This window comes from Pelodiscus sinensis, chromosome 3, assembly GCF_049634645.1.
Source record: "Pelodiscus sinensis isolate JC-2024 chromosome 3, ASM4963464v1, whole genome shotgun sequence".
Taxonomy (NCBI): Eukaryota; Metazoa; Chordata; order Testudines; family Trionychidae; genus Pelodiscus; species Pelodiscus sinensis.
The window spans coordinates 108,950,339-108,962,903 of NC_134713.1; the positions used below are offsets into that span (position 1 = coordinate 108,950,339).

The 12,565-nt window shown below is 43.0% G+C and overlaps 1 protein-coding gene across 2 annotated transcripts in view; it reads right to left on the minus strand.

The window, feature by feature from the left end:
- Window positions 1-12,565, minus strand: part of RGS17 (regulator of G protein signaling 17) — a 94,999-nt gene that overhangs the window by 18,291 nt on the left and 64,143 nt on the right. For both annotated transcript variants that reach the window (XM_075923168.1, XM_075923167.1), the window contains exon 2: window positions 10,385-10,527. In XM_075923168.1, coding sequence (XP_075779283.1) covers window positions 10,385-10,503 — 119 coding nt within the window. In that variant the 5' untranslated portion in view covers window positions 10,504-10,527. The remainder of the gene's footprint in view (window positions 1-10,384; window positions 10,528-12,565) is intronic.

Below are 12,565 nucleotides of genomic sequence, written 5' to 3' on the forward strand. Positions count from 1 at the left end.
GGGACCCTCAGATAACCAGAATTTTTAGATATCTGGAACGCCCTAATCCCCGAGCATGCTGGATAACACAGGTTTTACTGTAACTCGCCCTTGTTCTGAAATTATGGTAGAAAAGTTAATTAAATACAGGTTAGATCTCCGTGGTCCGGCACCCTCGGGATCTGACCGGACCCAGTTGAGGGATTTTGCCAGACCAGAAGAGGTCATATCTGGCCCCCCTATTACTGCTCTCCCCCCCCAGTGATAGACTTGCAATAGGCCCTGCTGCCTGCTGCTCCCTCCCCAACCTTGCCTGCCATGCCAGGCAACCCAGCTCACAGTGCGTCAGGTTCCCACTCCACTGAGCAGCCAGCTGGGGCACGCCGGGCAGCCTAGCTGAGTAGCCCCACTGCAGCGCGCCACTCCCAGCTCCTCCAGGAAGCTCCACTGCAGTGTGCTGAGCTTATGGCCCCTCTGGCAGCCCAGTTGGGATGCACTGAGCAGCCTAGCTGACTAGCCCCACTGTGGCATGCTGGGCTCACAACCCTGCCGGGAATTCCCAGCTTCTCAGCTGTGGGGATCTAAGCTCCTGGCCCCACAGGCAGCTCATTGCCATCAGCCTGCAACCCTGCAAGTCCACAGGACTCCTAGGCACCAGCACTCCATCAGGATTCTCTGGTCCTGGAACATCCGTGGTCATGCTGGACCACAGATGTTGCCGAACCAGAGAGTCTCAGTTTACAAAGGTTCAACCTGTAGTTATTAAATGCACTCAGGACCCAATTTAACATTGACCCACACTTGTATAATCATTTATACAAGCACAGAGTGGGTATGAAGTGCTACAAGCCAGAATGGTACCATTTTCCATCCACTTTACATTGGTGTAAGTGGATATATAAGATGCTGGGCAAAGATCTGTCTGTTTCTTGGTTGTTACTTTTGAAGTTCTTCAGCCAGATTTCTCTCAAATTGCACATGAGGAGAAGTCTTTGTTAATCTCAGCCTACTAATTGCTGGAAGTTTGCCCTTCTCATTAAAACAGAACACAATCTGGCACAATATATCAGGCAGGGTCTTGGCCCAGAGGTTTGCAAGGCAGATTGCAATGCCCTGGGAGAATTGTGTAAACAAGAGTGCACAGAGCCACCTGTTTCCAACTTCATAAGACTCCAGTACAACTTTATTTTTAGATGTTATACTGTAGGAGGATGGATTTTTCCCTCTCTTCTGTTTCTCTGTTGAATTACCAGGTAATCAATCAATCAATCAATCAATCAATCAATCTTTCTCTCTTTCTTTACTCTAACAGTCGTAATGTCTTCTTTTTGTTTGCCCAAATGCTAAAAGTTATGTTTTCCAATTTTAAGTAGCTTGGAGCATAGACGCTGACTTTCAAAAGGAGGGGTGCATGACCCCTGGCTCTGTCCTCTGTCTCCTTTCCCCTGCATCCCTAAAGTTGTACCTCACTTCTTCCCACTCCCACTCCAACCGTGCCCCCCTCTTCCCACTCCTGCTCCTCCTCTTCCTGCCCTGTTCTGTCTTCTCCTGCTTGAACGTGCCATGTCCTTGCTCCTCCCGTCCCTCACCCCCAAAGCCTCCCAAATGCTGTGAAACAGCAAATTGTGGCAGGCAGGAAACTCATGGAGGGATGGAGAAGCGCTGATCTTCAGGGTGCACCGGCGAGTGGGAGGCAATGGAGGGAAGAGGGTAGCTGATATGGTGGCTGCTGGTAGGTGCTCAACACCCACCAATTTTTCCCCAGCAGTAACCATATTGGCTCCCCTCCTCCCTCCAGTGCCTCCTACTCGCCAGTGCATCATGCAGATCAGCGCTTCCCCATCCCTCCTTGGGTCTTCTGAGCCCCAGAGCACCCATGGGGTCAGCACTGATATGTTGAAGAACCTTGAGTGGGGTCACTTTTCAGAACTAAGTAGTTCAATCTCTGCACTGTCTCCTCAGTCTTGTGATGCCAAAGGAGAATGTTTATTAGTTCTGTCTAGTGACCAAGAAACTGTATTAATGGACCCAAAGAGACATACAGTAATACATAATTTTCTGCATAATGTGGAAATTAGGCCCAGATGGTGAGTTTTTATTTAGATTTGACTGGTTTCATTGAGAAGGAAGCTCAGATATACTCCCTCCTTGTTACTCTGGTACAAATCTAGCTAGACTGGCCCATGGAGGTAAGAAACATAAATTAGTCAGTTAAGCCCATGATGATGCAGAATTAATTAAGAGAGGTGTTTCCATCATGGTATGAAACAGACCTCATCAAAAAATGGAAAAAAAGAACTGTGAACTATTTTGTTTGTTTAGCAGGGTTTGAAATGGATCCCTTCTCACCTTTCCCCTTTCCACTAGTGTAATAAAATGGAGTACTGCCATAATTTATTTTCCATTCGAATTCTCCAAAGTAAGAAATGTTGATATTAAGGCTGCCTTTTCCTTCTTCCAGAAGAGGAGTGCTTGAAAAATGCTTTCAGAAACTGGGAGTTTATATCAGCCATCAGAAACAAGAAAGGTTTTAAAAGACTAAAATCATACAATACTAGAACTAGAAGGAACCTAGATAGGTTATTATGTCCAGTCTGTTGCAGGACCCAAGCACCATCCAGATCATCCCTGACAGATGCTTGTCTAACCTGCTCTCGAAAATCTCCAGTGATGGAGATTCCACGATCTCCCTAGGCAATTTATTCTATTCTTAACCACCCTGACAGTTAATATGTTTTTCCTAATGTCCAACCTAAACTTCCCTTGCTGCAATTTCAGTCCATTGCTTCTTATCCTATCATCAGAGGTTAAAATGAATAATTGTTCTCCCTCTTCCTTGTAACAACCTTATAGGTGCTTGAAAGCTGCTATGTCCCTCCTTAGTCTTCTCTATTCCAGACTAAACAAACCCAGTTATTTCCATCTTCTCAAAAAATGAGGAGTAACGTTAGTTCAAACCAAGGGATTTGATTCAAACTAACGTGTCCCGGCGCGTACTTCCTGGTTCGAATCAGCTGTTGAATGGAGTAATGCGCCAGCGAGATCATGCTAATGAAGTGCAGGATATTTAAATCCCCACTTCATTGGCAATTTCGGTCGCCTACATTTGTATCCCTAGCTCGAACTAGGGAGCAAGTGTAGACATACCCTTGTATGTTAAGACATGCTAGCTACTGTACATTTGAGAACACAGCAAGTTTGCCCACAAAGAAACATTATCTATCCAAGAAGACAGACAATCCTTGTTGGGGATTCCATACTAAGAAGAATCAAGTGAACATTTTGCAAGAGACAGACTTGCAACTGGATGATGTGCTGTTTTCCTGGAGCCAAGACAAGAGGTATCATTATAAGATTGGAAGGGTTTTTGGATACAAAGGGAAAGGGTCCATGTGTGATGGATCCTATCAGCACTGACGACACTGCATCATGGAATAGGTCTGGGATGACAGAGGACTTCAGGGAAGGATGCTGAAGAAAGATATTATACAAACGATCTCTGGGTGATCCTTCCTGTCCTGTAAGTGAATGAAGACAGAGGACAGAAGATGTGGGAAGAGAACTACTGACTAGGAAAGTGCTGTAGGGTTCTGAGCTTTGATTTTGTAGATCATTGGCCCCTCTTTTACTGAGGTGGAAGCCATCCAAACTATACAGTACCCTCCCTCCTAGAAAGTGGACCAATCTCCTCAGGAACAAGCTAACTAGGGTAGTCAGAAGGGCAATATATAAACAACAAAGGTGACAGTTAAAAAAAAAAAAAGCTCAGAAGTAGCATAAAATGAGATGTTAAAAACAAAATTAACAAAGGAACCAAAAGGACATGAGAAGATACTTTTTAATTTCCTTCATACCAGTGCTAGGAGCCTGAATAACAAAGAAGAGGAACTGGAAATGCTCATTTAGTTCAATCTAGATAGTATCATCAAAACCTGGTGAGATAACTCACATGACTGGAATGTTGTAAAAGGGGAGGAGGAGAGACATGTCAAAAGCAGCATAATCTGTTTCCAAGTCACTGATTACTCAGAAGGAAATGATCTTGAATGCTTATGGAACAATATCCTAACAAATAAAGTACCAGAAGGGATGCTGCTAGAGACCATCAAATCAGAGTAGTGAAGAAAACGACCACCTGCTTATGCACCTATCTATCAAGTGTAGGGAAAAAAGCTACATGATCAGGAGGCGGGAGGAGAAAGGGCTTCAATCTCAGTGACATATATGATAACAGTGACATATATGCTGCCAGTATTAAACCATCCTTGAAATTTCTGAATATTATAAATGACTATTTCATAACTCAAAAAGCTTTGCATTCAACAAGGGTGATTTCTGTATTAGATCTTGTGTTGACAGATGTAGAGAAATTGATTATAGAATTAAACATAAATGGTAGTTTAGATATGTGATCATAAGTTGATCATATTTCCAATGGGCAAACTGAATAAAGTTCAAACCGATTACACATCTTTGGTATTTTAAAATGGCCAATTTCACTAAGCTGACAAGAATTATGAGCTAAATCAACTTAGAGGAGGAATCCAAAAGAGAAAAATTAATGATAATTGGGAATTGTTGATTAACAGTTTACTAGATGCCCAACATTATAATTATATAATTAAGGGAAAATGCCATATTGGTTAAAAACATGCAACTGGTTTAGAGGAGAAGTAAAGGCAGAGATCCAAACTCATAAACTCAATAGCCTATATATACATAACACAAATGGATGAAAGAGAAAATTGATAGTAATGAAGGTAAATAAGGAGCGAGGAATTGAAAAATTGATATGGAATCAGAGAACTATAAATATACATAACTGCCCAGCGGAATTAATGACTATAAGGAGTTTTCTTAAAGAATATTGTGAACTTAAAGACTCCTACCAATTGTATTGCTCCATTACTACATGGAAATGGTAGAATTACCAATAATAATACAGAAAAGGCAGAACTGTTCAATAAATATTTCTGTTGAATATTTTTGGGAAAAACAGATGATGAAGTTACATCATGTGAGAAGACTCTTTCCATTTCAATATTAACTTTGGAGGACATTAAACAGCAGCTACTAATATTGAATGTTTTAAAATAATCACATTTAGGTAATTTGCACTCAAGAGTTTTAGAAGAGTTGGACGATGATTTCACCAGACAGCTAACATTGATTTAAATAAGTCTTGGAACACTGGGGTAATTCTACAGGACTGGAAGAGAACTAATGTTACACCAATATTATGAAGGGTAAATGGGATGACCCAGTAATTATAGGTTTGTCAGTCTGACACTGATCCTAGACAAGATAATGGAATGGAAGATAGAATACTTGATTAATAGATTAAAGGAAGGTAAAAGAGCAGATGCCAATCAACACTGATTTATGGGAAATAGATCTTTTTTATGATATTACAAGTTTGGTTAATAAAGGTGACAGTGTTGATATAATATACTTAAACTTCTGTAACTTGTTACTGCACATTTTCATTGACAAATTAAAACAAATACAAAATGAACATGACACAGATGAAAAATTGGCTAACACATAGCTCTCAAAATGTAATTGTAAATGGGGAATCATAATCAGATTGATTTATTTCTAGTGGTATCCCACAGGGATGAGTTCTTGGCCCTGTGTTATTTAACATTTTTACTAGGGCCTTGAAGAAAACATAAAATCACTACTAATAAAGGTTGCAGATGACACAAAATTTGGGGCAGTGGCAAATAATCAAGAGGACAGGTCACTGATATAGAGAGATCCGGATTGCATGGTAAGCTCTGTGTAAGCAAACTACACATCTGAATGTGGCTGACTGTAAATGTATCCATTTAGGATTAAAGAACCTAGCTTGAGTCCAGCAAATATGCAGATGTCCACTTTATATCTGTGGGCCATTTCTGTGGGCAGCAGTGCAGCTGTGGATACAATTTTTTTTTGTATCCATGCAGGATTCTTATGGTAAGAGCAGACTGGCCTGAATTCTCTACCTGACCTGGGCGGAGAGCCTGAGGAGTAGTGAAACTGGACAGAGAGGCTCGGAGCAAGGACACTGGGTGGTGGCTTGCTCAGGACTCCTGCTCAGGGCAGGTGGAGGGTCCATCACTGTTTCCCACAGCTGCCAGTGCAGCTCCTCCTGAGCAAGTGTGGGAAGTGACCTAAACAGCTACCAGGGAGCGTCACAGATCAGCCCCTCCTCACTGGCCAGGCCAGTGTGAAGTCCAGCCTGGGAACCAGGAAGGACCCTCCACTTGCCTGCAGTGTAAGAGAGGAGGGGTCTGAAAGCAGCTCCGAATCATGTCCCCACTCCCCAGAGCTCCTCATGGGGCAGAGACAGGTGCAGGCTCCATGACTCTGTGACAGCTCCCCACAGCTGCCCATGCAGGTGTCCCTGACAAGGTTCTGGAGGGGATTGGGGCCTCAGCCTGGCCCCTGGTATAGTGCCCTGGAAATCTGCAGATAATTTTTTCAGATCACAGATTGAATACAGATACACATTTGGGTATCCTCAAAGGCTTCTAAACACAGGACATACTTACATAATGAGGGACACTTTTTCTGGGAAACTGACTGAAAGTATCATATGAATAATCAGCAGTACATGAGCTCCTAGTGTGATACTGTGGCCAAAAGGGCTAAGGCAATCCTTGGATGCATAAGCAAGGGAATCGCAAATTGGAGCAGATTATCTCGATTTGGCACTGGTGCTGCTGCTGCTGGAATACTACGTCCATTTCCGGTATTGAGAACTGAAGTTAGAGAAGATTCTGAGAAGAGCCATGAGAATGCTAAAGGGTTAGAAAATATCCTTACAGTGGTAGATTCAAGGAGCTCACTCTGTTTAGCTTAACAAAGAGAAGGTTAAGGGATGACTTGGTTACAGTCTACCAGTACCTCCATAGGTGGTTATTTAATGATGGGCTCTTCATTCTAATAGAGACAGGTGTACAATGATCCAATGGCTAGAAGCTGGAACTAAACAAATCCAGACTGGAAATAAAAACGTGAATTTTTAACAGTGAGAATAATTAACCACTGGGGCTACGTCTACACTGGCCCCTTCTCTGGAAGAGGCATGCTAATTTCTAACTTTGGAATAGGGAAATCCGCGGGGAATTTAAATATCCCCCGCGGGATTTAAATAAAGATGGCCGCCGCTTTTTTCCGGCTTGGGGAAAAGCCGGAAAAGAGCATCCAGACTGGTGCTTGAAAGTAGGAATAAGAGATCCTCCAGAAAAGGGCTTTATTCCGGAGGATCACGCCAGTCTGGACGCTCTTTTCCGGCTTTTCCCCAAGCCGGAAAAAAAGCGGCGGCCATCTTTATTTAAATCCCCCGGGGGATATTTAAATCCCCCGCGGATTTCCCTATTCCAAAGTTAGAAATTAGCATGCCTCTTCCGGAGAAGGGGCCAGTGTAGACACAGCCTGGAAGTCTTCACCAAAGGCTGTGGTACTTTCTACATTACCAGCAATTTTCAAATCAACCCCAGATTCCTTTTTTTAAAGAGATATTCTAGTTCAAAAGAAATTATTTTGGGGCACTTCTATCGCCTGTGCTGTATAGGAGGCCAGATGAGATGATCACAATGGTCCATTTTAGTTTTGCAATCAATTAATGTGCTTTTACCTGTAGCAAAATGATTAATGGAAAGGGACCATTTCTCTCCCCCTCTTTCTCTAACAGCACTGAGACCCAGCACTGTTTTGTCCTTCTAAATGGAGCACGTTTACTATCACTAGACCTCCAGTGCTACTGGAAAGAGCTTTCAAAATTAACTGATGTCACTTATTTTAAAAATAAATAGTTTAAAAAATATAACCCGAAAGATAGACTGCACATTAATAGCTAATCATTCTAATAAGGTACATGAAATAGCTTTCTGAACAAAGACCTAATGCTGGCAACAAGTTCTCTATTAGGAAAGATATTATTTCCACAAACAAAGGTGTGGGTATTTGACTAAGTTGCTATGTAAACAGAGTCTTAATCCTCATTTGATGTTAACACTGGGTGGAATGAAAGAAAACTGAAATATCACATGACTTGCTAGGATATTTTTAGAACTGTAATGACTTGTCCAGAGTTGTCAGCTAATGAACTAGCACCTTGAACAGATACAGTGTTGTTATTGACAAACGTGAAAGCATTTAGTGTAAGCTGCACAAGTCTTGCTCTGAGGCAGGCAAGCATTATATTTATTTTTAATAGCAAGGAGATTGAGGCACAGAGAGAGCACGTGACCTGGCTTGTCTAATGTCACACATAGTGCTGGCCAGAGCTAGAAATAGTCAATAGTGTAGGTGCTGGCAGGCTCTGTTAGAGCATTGTCACCAGTAATGAACCCGACAATGCCTCCATAAAGGCATTTGGTAAGATTCAGAATACTCCCAATAGAACTGGGGAGAGTATAGGTAGATTTAAGGCCAGCAGAGTCTGTTATGACAATCTAATATGACTTCCTGCACAACATGGCTTCAGGTAACTTCTTGCCTATAACAATAATCAGCATGTTAGGCTTCTCGTGCAGATTTTTTTGTATATAAACACCATTAGAGAAAGTGAATGAGGGAAAGAAAGTAGCATGCTTACTCCTTGTAAACAAGCTCACATGACAAATTCCACACCAAAATAAATATTTCATTTTTATTCAAGTTCTACATGGGCCAAAATTACCTGTCAGTAATAACTCTCTCTCAACTTGGCCCTTTCCCCCCCACCAATCTTCCCCGCGCTTTAATCACAGAAATCAGAAGTTAGAGGTCGGCGGCTCATTAGGTCATCATTTTTCCAGCGCAAAATCTATTTTTGCCATTATATTTTCCAGTTTTGTACAGTTTAATTTTAAGAGTCACAAGCAATGGCATTTCCATTACATCTCTCAGACTAGTCTATTAGACTTTACTTCTAAGACAGAAAATAGGCTTACCCTGACAGGGTTCTTCATGTACCATCAAGTCCATATTAAGAAAAAAAGTCAGGATATCATCAAAAATAAATAGTTTTACAAAAGTGGTTGAGAGTACACTCCACTTTTTAATGCAACGTTGAATCGTATCCAGACGGACTGTGCACAAGCTATTCAAAAGTATGGGAAGTGCATACCATCCTGAGTGCCCTCCAAGGGAAACAGCTCTAAGAATGTGTGAGAAGAACTGATTATTCAACTATTTATCCCAGTGCAGACTTTCAAGATCCATAAATTGATCATTATGGCCCTGCATACTCTTTACACAGGCCAGAGGAGAGCAGAAGCAGCACAGTGTTTGTTTTCACATTTAAGACCCTTCCACACACTCTGTGTTGTATGGAGTTAGTCTATAGCATGAACCAAGATAGCTTCCTAATAGCATGTCCTCACTCACTCTTTCTTGCTCTCAGGGATCTTCTGCTTCTGTGAAAGCTGGAAGTTTGTGCCATTCTGCTACTGCTCCCGTGCAAAGAGGAGGACATGGCAGGGAAGGGGTTTAGAAGAGACTGTTCCATTGGGATGTTTGGTATCCTCTGAAGTGCATTTTTAGATGCAGGAAAAGGAGCAGATGGCTAACAAGTGTAAAATCGGACTGATGTACACAGAATGGATATTCCAAAAAAGACTCAGCTGATTATATTTTTGCTATGTAATAAGCATGCATAGATAGGCCCTGAACAATTCTGCAAGAAGCTTTATGCTACTTTAGGACTAGCCATATGTGTAAAATTAAGCATGTACGGTATATAAGTTGGAGCCTTCTATATTATGGCAACAGACATCTCTGACATACATCTTAGAGAAATGATTAATTTGAAGTTATTTTGAAACAAAACTTCATATTTAACTCCTCCATTAGCAAGAGCTGAGTAGTAATGACTTTCCCCACTAAAATAGTGCTTTTTGCTTGTTAAAAGATCATAGCAGAAATAGATTTTTTATGCTCTTAGATTGCAGAATTTAGTTAACAGTTTATTTATTCAACAACTAAATAGCTACATCAATATATAGTTCTCATTTCTGTCCATTTACCTCCCAATGAATGCAAAGATAAAGTATGTTGAAACATTTCTTAGAGTTTGGAAGGAACCCTTTAAACACTAAAAATACAGACTGAAACAAAGAATGTCTTAAATATAAAATTACGGCATTTTCAAGATCTGCCTATGTGAGTTTTACACCTGCTACTTCCCCATTTTATAGTGGTAACTTTAGAAAGGGGCCAAAATTAAAGTCATATTTTCCAGGCCTGCTCCCTTATCCATTACACAAAAGGTACAGAAAGAGCAGAAAAGTATTTGGTAAAATTCTTATGTAGAAACAAAGTGTGACTTTCAGCAGTGTGACTCTCAGAGAACTCCTTACATTCCCAGCAACTGGCAGTTTTCATTGTTTACCTGTGCTCGATATGATACCAAGTACATTACAGGACATACCATGAGCAGCTGCAACAACAGCACCAACAAAAGCAACATGTGTTGTTGGGCCTTTGGTTTCCAGGTGCTTGAGACACAGCAGATGTTCCTTCATTTTGTGACTGTTGCCTTTTTCTCATTTCAGCTACTTCAGTACCCAGAGACTACAAGAACACAGACAAAAGAGATTTACAGAATTACTACAGACAAATATGAAATACAATCACATTTTCTACATTAATTTTATTAAGTCTCTCTAATTCAAATGAGTGCATCTAGACCTAAAAACTAATTCGAATTAGCGTTTTGCTAATTCGAAATAGCATGTCCACATTGAGTGGACCCTGAACCGAAGTTAAGGCTGGCCAGAACCAGGACTTAGAGTGTGGAGCTGCTGCCTCAGGCTAGCCGAGGGCTTAAAGGGACCCGAGCCCCACCCCGGTCAGACAGTTCCCCGCTTGCTTGTCTACCTCGATGAGGGACAGCAAAGCAGTCCTGTCTTGGAGTGCCCTGAGTGCCTGCACTCAGCACATCACAGCACTAGGCCATCAGCCCAGCTGCACTTGCCGCAGGCTGCCATCTGGGGGAGGGGGGTGTCAATCGGGGGATCCGGGAGGCCCTGCAGGAGAGCTTCTACCCCGAGGTGCCCACAGAGCCACCCCAGTCCTCCCCATCGGGGGCTCATACCCCATTCCTCCCTCACCTCCTTCTACTTACTCCTCCCTAGCCCCCTTCCTGATGTAAAAAATAAAGGACACGTGTGTTCAAAAATAGAAACTCTCTTTATTTAACAAGACTGGGGGGGGGGGGAGGGAGGATTAACCGCTGGGGAGACTGGGAAAAGGAGGTGGGAGAAGGGAAGAGAGAGGGTGGGAGAGAGGAGGTGGAAACCTGGGAGGAGGGAGCTGGAAGGGGGAAGCCAAGGGAAGAAGGAAGAGGGGAAGTATCAAACTATGGTATGCCATATCTTCAGTACTGTGTACAGATGTGGTCTCTTCACCTCAAAAAAGGTATTTTGGCCTTGGAAAGGGTTCAAAAAAGGGCAACTACAATGATTAGGGGTTTGGAACAGGACCCATATGAAGAGAGACTAAAGAGACTGGGACTTTTCAGCTTAGAAAAAAGGAGACTGAGGGGGGCTATGATAGAGGTCTATAAAAGCATGAGTGGTGTGGAGAGGGTGAATAAAGAAAAGTTCTTCAGTAGTTCCCATAATAGAAGGACTAGAGGACACCAAATGAAATGAATGGACAGCAGGTTTAAACCTAATAAGCGAAAGTTCTTCTTCACACAGCACATAGTCAACCTGTGGAACTCCTTACTACAGGAGGCTGTGAAGGCTAGGACTATAACAGAGTTTAAAGATAAATTAGATAAATTAATAGAGGTTGGGTCCATGGAGTGCTATTATCCAGGGGGTAGGAACATTGTCCCTGGCCTCTGTTTGTGGAAGGCTGGAGATGGATGGAACGAGACAAATCGCTTGGTCATTGTCTTCGGTCCATCCCCTCCGGGGTACCTGGTGATGGCTGCTGTCGACAGACAGGCTACTGGGCTAGATGGACCTTTGGTCTGACCCAGTACGGCCATTCTTATGTGCTTATGTTCTAAAATCAGGGCTTAGGGTCGGGGGGTCTCACTGGACCAACTTGATTTTCATGCAGACCTGCTCCTGGGTTCGCATGTGGCCTTTGGTGCCTAGGCTGGCAGCTATCCTGCCCTAGACGGCCACATTCCTGTGCCTAGTGCGGAGGTTGTGGATGTTGGAGGCTTCCCCCCAAACCTCGATGAGGTCCACGATCTCCACACTAGACAAGGCGGGTGTCTGCCTCTTGCGGCCCCGGGCAGGCTCCTGGGAGCTGCCAGCCTGGTCCTAGGAAGAGGCGGAAGGCTGGGTGGCAGCGGGTGGCTGGCTCATGCCATGCCAGGTGCAGGGTCTGCTGGCTAGGTGCTGGCAGGCTTGCCACTGGCACAAGCACCGTAGCCAGACCGTGCCCCTTTAAGGGCTCCGAGGCCAGAAGGGAGGCAGAAAAGTTTCCCTGGTTTGGCCCAGAGTGGCCAGCAGGGCAAGCTGGGAAGGGCTAGCCTCCCACTAGTTCGAATTAAGTGGCTACACAGCCCTTAATTCGAACTAGGCATTAGTCCTCATAGAATGAGGTTTACCTAGTTCGAATTAAGCGCTCTGCTACTTCGAATTAAGTT